Source organism: Archocentrus centrarchus, unplaced genomic scaffold (genome assembly GCF_007364275.1).
Source record: "Archocentrus centrarchus isolate MPI-CPG fArcCen1 unplaced genomic scaffold, fArcCen1 scaffold_48_ctg1, whole genome shotgun sequence".
In the NCBI taxonomy this organism is placed as follows: domain Eukaryota; kingdom Metazoa; phylum Chordata; class Actinopteri; order Cichliformes; family Cichlidae; genus Archocentrus; species Archocentrus centrarchus.
The window spans coordinates 505255-514612 of NW_022060272.1; the positions used below are offsets into that span (position 1 = coordinate 505255).

The following is a 9358-nucleotide window of genomic DNA, read 5'->3' on the forward strand; positions in this document are numbered from 1 at the left end:
GCACTGACATTGAATCTGTGCTGCAGTTGTTTTAAAGAACCAAATGTTGCATTAGGTTTCAACAAAGTGTTATCTGCAGCTGTGGGTCCAGAACAGCCACTAAACTCATTTCTAAGTGAGGCTGTTCTAAAAATGATGTCAAACATGCTCTACGTGTTTCACAAATCTACACAGAGCAGCACCCAGCAAAGTGCAGTCTGGTATATGCTACAACTGCCCCCCCCCCACTGTGGGCTTTCCACCTGCAGAACTTCTTACTGTTCCATCTTTTAGGTTCCAACACAGAGCTTTACAGGGTAACAAGGGGCTGACGTTTAGTTTTAGGTGCATGATGCTAAATCTCTATACCAGGGATCCTCAAATCCAGGCCTCGAGGTCCGGTGTCCTGCAGGTTTTAGATGTGTCCCTGATCCAACACACCTGAATCAAATGGCTGAATTACCTCCTCAGTATGCAGTCAAGTTCTCCAGAGTCCTGCTAATGACTTCTATATTTGACTCAGGTGTGTTGAAGCAGAGACACATCTAAAACCTGCAGGACAGGGGCCCTCGAGGCCTGGATTTGAGGATCCCTGCTCTATACTATGACTACAGATAAGTAGCTGATGTGGTGTGAGCAGTAATGTTAAGTATGCCACATACCTGGACAGAGATGACATACACCCCAGATGTGAGGCTGCTGTACTGAGCTATGGCCTCTGGATCCTCAGTGATCATCACTATATTCATCATTCCTGCCAGGTGGTTGTAGTACCATACTGCAGCTGAGTACACACACCTACACACACACATACACACAAATTTTACTCGCAAGTTCTTGCACGAGATGCAGGCAGACAGACTGACTGCAAAAGCACTAATCTTTAACATCTCTCATTAAAATTTTGCTTCTGTTGTAGTAGGCAGTTGTTATAAATGAACACTAGTAGTGCTTCCACAGAAAGAATACAGACATAAATGAGCATCTTATCTATGCAGTAAACATATTTCATGAGTACACATTGCACTTCCAGTTTTAATTTTTGGTACTACACATAGTGAATCACATCATAAATAATGTTACGACAAAATCTCCATTACCACAGAAATCACAGTGGTCAGTAGTACTTTAACTGTGCCTAATAACCTTCTGTTACTGCCGTCTTATTCTATTTCTGAGCTACTGTGATCAAACCTACAGGTGACGCATGCTCTACTCATTCTTTGTTCTGTGATTTCTGAAGGATTTCTGTGATAAACGTCCATGTTGCCATTGAAGAACACCCCCCCCACCCCCCCTTCAGGCTTTTTTTGTTCCTGCACTTGTTTCCTACCTGAAGTAGAGGAAAAACGTCTTTGGAAATGTTGAAATTACCCCTTTAGCCATTCAATACCTATTGGGACAAACCATTATGAATGTCTGACTGACATCTCAGCCAGCAGGTGAGTCTTAAGTGCCACACCGGTCTACACAAGTTCAAGGAAAGTTCAAATGAACTGTGTTTAAGTTTTAAACTTTCACATAAAATCTGCCAAAGGAGCAGATTTTCAGAACTTTGTCCATATGTGACCTACAAGCTTATATCACTTTCACAAAATAATTTTAAAAAAAAGATTTTTAGGAAGACTGCTGTCATTTCCTGACAACAGTCACTGAGCAGATGCAGTCAGTAGGTACAGTCAAAGAATTTTAGTGTGATTTCTGCATATCTTTAATTAGAACATTTTTCATGTTAATTATGAGATTTAGAAGTTTCACTTGGATGAAACTTCAGCCACATTCAGCTTCCCTCTGAATGCTAGGCTAAGCTACTCATCTGGTGGTTGGAATTACACACTGAGCAGTATTGCTCTGTGTCATAAATGTATAACAAAGAAAAAACTGTCAATAAGATCAAGGCCATAAAGTCAAGGTGTAAAATTTGGAAATTCACAATTTGACCAAGAAAAAAAAAAAGAAAGGATAAAGGATAAAGATCAAACTAGTTCTTTATTAATTTTCCAATTTCACAAATCTAATAATCAGCTCATTGCTGCAGAGCTACATAACAAAGCCAAAAGTATTCATTCACTCACCCAAATCATTGAATTCATGTGTTTCATTCGCTTTCATGGCCACAGGTGTATAAACCAAGCACCTAGGCATACAGACTGCTTCTACAAACATCAGTGAAAGAATGGGTCGCTCTCAGTGAATTCCAGCGTGGTACCGTGATAGGATGGTACCTGTGCAGCAAGTCCAGTCATGAAATTTCCTCGATACTAAATATTCCACATTCAACTGTTAGTGGGATTATAACAAAGTGGAAGCAATTGAGAATGACAGCAACTCAGCCATGAAGTGTTAGGCCACGTAAAATCATAGAGTGGGGTCAGTGGATGCTTAGGCACAAAGGGCACAGAGGTCACCAACTTTCTGCAGAGTCACTACAGACCTCCAAACTTCATGTGACCTTCAGATTAGCTCAAGAACAGTGTGTAGAGAGTTTCATGGAATGGGTTTCGATGGCCGAGCAGCTGCATCCAAGCCTTACAGCACCAAGTGTTCAATGCAGGGGTGTCAAACATGCCCCCACTGGAAAGCAGTGGAGACACTTCTCCATCTGGCAATCTGATGGATGAGTCTGTGTTTGGCGGTTCCCAGGAGAACGGTATTTGTCTGACTGCATTGTTTGGTGGAGGGGGGATTATGGTGTGGGGGTGTTTTTCAGGAGTTGGGCTCAGCCCCTCAGTTCCAGTGAAAGGAACTCTTAATGCTTCAGCATACCAAGACATGCTGGACAATTTCATGCTCCCAACTTTGCAGGAACAGTTTGGGGATGGCCCCTTTCTGTTCCAACATGACTGCACACCAGAGCACAAAGCATGAGTGAGTTTGGTGTGGAAGAACTTGACTGGCCTGACCTCAACCTGATAGAACATCTTTGGGATGAATTAGAGTGGAGACTGCGAGCCAACATCAGTTTGTCCTCACAAATGCGCTTCTGGAAGAACGGTCAAAAATTCCCATAAACACACTCCTAAACCTTGTGGAAAGCCTTCGCAGAAGAGTTGAAGCTGTTCTACCTGCAAAGGCTGGGCCGACATCATATTAAACCCTCTGGATTAAGAATGGGATGTCACTCAATTCATGTGTGTGTAAAGGCAGACAATACTTTTGGCGATAGATATAGTGTACTTGTGCTGCAGCCTCTCATTGTACCATAATACAAGCTAATGTGAACACTTCAGTGAGGGTGGTAAATAATGAGCACTGACCTGGTCTGCCATTTTTCCTGGCTCTCGCCCTTCTCTCGTGGACAGTACGAGTACTCTTGAAATTCATTGGCAAACAGCACACAGTCGTGTCGAGGGTCTCTGACGAGGTTTCGCAGACGGTTGTAATGCCTGCAAAGATGCACATAAAATTGAATAAGACACTAGGATATCTAATACAGCCGTGGAGATCGTGGATAACATTAAACTCAAGAAACCCTGTCATTACTTTGGGGAAGAACAGGAGTAGGACTGGAAGTAGGAGGAGGCGAGTCAGGGCAACGAGGGGGTGTGAACAGAACCCCACCAGTTAAAACCCACGAGAGGAAAAAAATAAACCAAACCAATATATTTTAATGACTTAACATAATTAATGTGCCCATGTTTCATTTTGGCACTGTCAAACAAAAAAAAGTGTTGCCTTTCATAATGTGCATGAAATCTAAATATAAGATATGCTTTTAAACTTGGTTTAATAAATGAGTATTTGAGTCATTTTTTTCTGATCCACTTCTCTTTGCTCCTTTAATTAATTCTGTTTTACAACAAAAGCCCTTTTTTTTTTTTTAAATGAAGGTTTTTCAGTCAACTGAAACAACAGGCTGCTTTTTTTTAATTTGAGGCATTTAAAGTGTTGAGTTAGTGCTAACATCACAATGCTGTAACGTTAACATGGCCAATACAGGAAAAAGATGTTTTACACTAATATATGACCAGTTTTACTGGCTGAGCAGATGAATCAGAAACAAAGGTCCGCTGCCTTCAGCAGCTGAGCTGAACAAAGGCACCGATCACTAGTTGAGGTACTAGAGTCGAGAGCTATAAAATGCAGGGAACGTGGAACAGACCATGATGAAGGGTTACTTCTGTGTGTTAAAGTCAAAGGAAAACAGGAATTAGTGACTCAGTATGGCAACTATGCTCCAGCAGATCTCTAGCTAACATTATCAAAAGTGAAGCCTCATTACATTAATGATGCAACATTTTAAAATGGCTGTGTGAGCAGAAATCAGAAACAAACTGGAATGAAACCAGAGGTCATGTGGGACTCCTTATTTACACTGCTCATCAAGTTTGTCCAAAGCTCTCCTTCATGGTTATGCTGGACACATTTTTCAAGTCACAGGCTGGATCTCTTTTAGCGTCGTCAGCAGAGCTTTGATATAATGAGCCTGACCCTTGAGTCACCATCTAAGCTGGACATGCACTTAACAGCTGACAGCCCGATTATGAATGTGATTTGATCATGTTAACAGATCGCCCCAGCTGCACCAGACCTGCTCCATTAGGGCTCAGTCTGTCAGTGCTGGTGGGAAACCAATGAAATAAACTTAGGTGCAAAAGTCTGTGGTATCAAATTAAATTGCAGACCATGCCTTCTTTGCACATTTTGATCATACAACATACATTCACCATCCACCTGTTTAGCCGCCTGTTAATATAATCTAATCAGCCAATCACTTGGCAGCTACTCAGTGTATTTAGGCATGCAAACATGGTCAAACAGAGAATCAGAATGAGGAAGAAAGTGATTCAAGTGATATGGTTCAGTCATTGATGCCAGATGGGCTGGTGAGGAACTGCTGATCTGCTGGGATCCTCCTGTAAGCTTTACAGAGAACGGTGCAAAAAAGGAGAAAACATCCCGTCAGCGGCGGCTCCCTGGGAAAAAAGCCCCGCTGATGTCAGAGGTCAGAGGACAAGCAACAAAGTTAAATACAGGAAGCAGGTGCTGTGTTCTGGACTAGTTGACAACATGGACAATTTGCATCGAATTTACAGTTTGTGTACTCTGCATGTGTATGTTACTCTGCCACATCCCAAAATGCAAAACATACCTGGCTACAGGAATGCTTAGCTCAATCCTGCAGTGTACACCAGGGTTGGACCGAGGTCGGATTACACGCTCGCCATAAACAAGCAACTCTGGAGTAAGTCTGGACCGAGGCCACGTCCTCCAAAGGATGTCTAAATCAAATTGCGGTTCATGTTTCACTTGGCGCAGTTGTTTTGGCACGCAACAGAGTACAATTACTGTGTTCACATCTGCACAAATAAAACCGCACCGCGAGGAAAACGAACCAGAGTTCGATTTAAACGGAGTGAACAGAGCAAAGGATGAAAACACTCTTAGAGTGTTTCGCGCGGGGGCACCGGGGTGGCTCAGTGGGCGGCATGTATGTCAGTGCAGGTGGCCCGGGCTTGCGGCTGACCCGTGGCCCTTTGCTGCGGGTGTGTTGCTATCTCGCTCTTCACTGTGCACATCCAAAAAAAGACCAAAGAGATTTCTTTAAAAAAAAAAAAATGTGTTCAAGCTCCTTTATTGAGCTGCAAGCTGTAATGTTTGTGTTGGCTGGTGTTGGAGCCATGTCCCAGTGTGTGCCCAGGTGTACTGTGTTTGGCTTTGCGTGAAACTCATCCTTTTTCATTTCCAGGACACATGGGGTAAAGAGCAAAACTCTGCCAAGCAGCGAGGTTACTGATGCACCAGCTCATCAGCCTAACACTGCTACGGCTGTGTATTTGCTGCTTTGCCTGATGTCAGCAGATCAGCATTTACTGATAACGGTGGTCAGTATTACCTGTCATGCCACATCAATTCTGTACAGGCTAAATGTTTAAAAACAATGTGACGAAGAGCTGAAAGGCATTAAAACGGATCGGTTTTAAAAACAGTCACTTTTTAAAAACTGTTCCTTGTTTCCTGGTAACCAAGCTCGCCATAAATAACAAAAAAGAACATCAAGGCTGACCCAGACGTCTGGTTGCTTCTCAATAAGTTTCCTGCCAACAACAACCTGTTTGCATGCTGAGCCTGTTGCTGTGATCGTACCTGCGTCCTTTGCTGTGCAGAGCCTGGCAAGCGGTCTGGGTGAAGATGATGCCCTGCAGCTCTCTGAACTCCAAGATCTCCAGGTAGTCAACCACCACAGCAGCATCCGGCACCACATAGTGGGTCAAATCTCCAGGCAACAGCTTTCCATCTGTTTGGGAAGTTCAGTCTTCAGCCAAAACTGAACAAACTAGTTTATTACTGCACAGATTACAGGGGTCAATGTAAATGTAGAAATACTTATTTTATTTAAATAGTTGCCAAAATTACCAAAAAGAATTTGTTGTCTTTATCCAGTAAAATACTTGCTCTTCCTTTCTTCGTACAGAAGGCTGTTTAACAGCAGAAGATTGTAAACATACTGTTACTCTGATAAACTTCAGCACAAGCTATTATGCAGACTATAATGCAACCTGATCACAATCCATCATATTTACAAGACTGTGCAAAAGACTTGAGCCACCCTTCATTTCTATATATCTTTCCTCTAAGGAGACTTTCAAGACCATTTGTAAGGCGGTCTTGAGCAGCAGCTCTCCAGCTTTCTGAAACGCTTTCAAAGTTTTTCTTTGGACAATTGATGCTTTGTCACTCAGTTTCAGTTTTTTTTTCTTTTTTTTTTTTGTCATGCCACTTAACACTAACCTATGAATCATTCAAGCATTAAAATAAAACACTCAACTCAAGGGATGAATCAGGGTTGTGTATATACAACAACACTAGCTGAATTAAGCCATAGAAAATAACTGATTTAATTTGTATCTTTAGGCACTTTGTTACTAACAGCCTGTCACAAAAACACATCATTTGTTCCCATTTCTTTAGTTGCCAAATGCAACATAGTCTGACAGCATAAAATAGGATTTTTGCACCAACAAGGTGACTCCCAAAGAGCTGTTAGCAGAAAACTTGGTATATCTCAGCACTGTGTGCAGTGTGTCCCTAAAAAAATCTGAGGACAAGTAGAGGACAAAAAAAGAAGTGTGAGGCCTACAAAAGGATCTAAGACCTGGCACAGGACTTGAGGGATGCTTCTGGACCCTCAGTGATCCATCTACTGATCACTGAAGGCTCATCAGAAATGGTCTCAGTGGAAGCTTGGCTGTCAGGAAGCCATTCTTCAGGAAGGGAAACAGGGAGGAAAGGCTGAGATCTGCCACATTAGACAAGAACTGGACTGAAATTCAAAATTTCGAGTTTTTGGTTCAAACACTCATCACTGTGTATGAAAGAGGCCAGGAGAGGTACAACACTGAGGGTGTGGAGAGCCACGTGTATGCAACACAGTTAAGGCTCTGTGAAGGTTTGGGGATTTCAGCAGGTGGTGCTGCAGGAGCTCCTAAGATTTTGGACTGCTACATGCACAAGGAAAATCTGAATTAAGACAATGTTAATGGAAAAAGGGTCAAAAGATTTAAACTTATACATATTAATGGTATGTGCACATGACATGCTGCCCCTCAGTAAGTCAGATCATTCTTATCTCACACATCAAACAGCAGCACAGCTGTGCATGTTTAAGTGGCTGTCCTGTATTAGAGAGGCTCATCTGTTCAGTTCAGTTCTGTGTTTGGTGCTTCACGGTCAGCAGCAGAGCGCAGCATGAAGGAAGCCAACAGCAAGAGTTGACAGTCTGGAGCTATTTCACTGCTGCTCTGCCAGCAGCTTTTCTTTGTAGGCTTGCAGCAGCTCCTGAGTGAGCTGCAGGTTGTGGGAAAGAGCGAACACCACTGAAACATGTCTGCTTCTCTCCCTCGCTTGCATCCTGGTCTAACAGTTGCTAAGGAAGCCCTTTATTGTACTTATGGAAACATTATTTGTTGTGTCAACTTGATTAATATTGGATCTCTGATGAAGTCCGCATCACATGCGTTTGTGGAGGTGCACTCACAGAGGGACTGATGGGCCTGAGCATCAGTGGACTCGCACTAAGCTCACATGAAATAAATTAAGTATAAAACATCAACACGTGCTTTAGGTTTGAAACGTTACATGTTTCGGTCTCTTTGTTAAGTAGTAAACACTGAATGACTGCATTTATGTTCTTGGATATCTGCATTCGGCTTTACACACCGGGAGAGCACTGTTTGCACACACACGAGTGTCTTCCTCGCAGTGAGGAATAACGTGTATTGATTTAACGCTGCTGTCAGGTCGGTATAACCACAGCAGACCCACCCGCAGCCTCTCACCTCTACGCAGGTGGGAGTGGTTGCTTCCCGCCACAGGAAAGCCAGTTATGGTTTAAACAAGTTCTGTTTCGCTCTTTGTGGATGTGTGTGTATGTGTAGCTGCGGTACCGTTCTCGCAGTCCGCCTGGCACAGGCAGCTGCAGCACGGAACCCGCGTTCTCAGGTAGTGCTCCCGGACCACCCGGACCCTCCGCCCCCGGCAGCCCCGCAGGTGCAGCACTCTCTCCGTCTTGATCATCTCCCGCGCTGTTAGTGCCGGACAGAAAGCTCGCGATTATTCGCTTTCCGCCAAAACACAGGTACCCGTAAACACGGTGAACTTCAGGGAAACACTACAGGAAGCCTGCAGCTGCTGACGTCATGACGTCCAAGCCGCTTGCTGCATTCAAGTTCGTGACGCTCAGTCAATAATGGGAGTTCTTGCTCTCTGTTGACTTCGGCACTGACTCGGCTCGGCAGGGTTAGTGCTCCCAAGCCGTAAGGCATCTACCCAAATCCAGAAACGTTTGACCCTTTAATTGTATGTCTGTTTACGCAATTATAGTAAAAGCTACCTCCGGCTGCTCCCATGTCGAAAAACCGGCCTCTCACTTGGCACTGAATGTGTTAGAACTACGTAATGATCGTAAACCTTACAATTTAAACAAAACTATACAAAGCCATCAAGCAGCGTATTGGACGTTGTTTCGTAACAAGCACTAAAGCAGTGTAAATGTTACCGCGACTCTAATGTCTGCGTCAGGTAACATGTGAGAGTAAAACCGATGATCACCATGCTGAACTATGTCAGAGGAACGAAGGGAGCGTCCCCCACAGCTCTGAAGACTGGAGTTTGTTTTGAACACGTGACCGCGCTAGTAGTGTGCAATACTGCAAATTTTGGTATCAATCCGATACCAAGTACATAAAGGGCCAGTTTTTCCAGTAATACCAATACGGATACACTGATACCGATACAAAGGCATCTTATGTAGGGGAGAGCAGTGTGTCATGATTTATGAGATGAATCATCATCACTCTGTCAAATCTGAATCTGAATTTTAATGACCACTAAATCACTTTGATTTTACTTTCGACAACAATTAATTAACAGACTAATG

General features: G+C 43.4%; 1 protein-coding gene across 1 annotated transcript in view; it reads right to left on the reverse strand.

Moving 5' to 3' along the window:
• dis3l (DIS3 like exosome 3'-5' exoribonuclease) overlaps positions 1–8602 on the reverse strand; it is a 35875-nt gene extending 27273 nt beyond the window's left edge. Inside the window, exons 1-4 of the mRNA XM_030725184.1 lie at positions 8367–8602; positions 6067–6217; positions 3237–3365; positions 642–777 (exon numbers count right to left, since the gene is read on the reverse strand). Of these exons, the coding sequence (XP_030581044.1) occupies positions 642–777; positions 3237–3365; positions 6067–6217; positions 8367–8496 (546 nt within the window). The 5' untranslated portion in view covers positions 8497–8602. The remainder of the gene's footprint in view (positions 1–641; positions 778–3236; positions 3366–6066; positions 6218–8366) is intronic.
• Between the last annotated feature and the right edge of the window lie 756 nt (positions 8603–9358).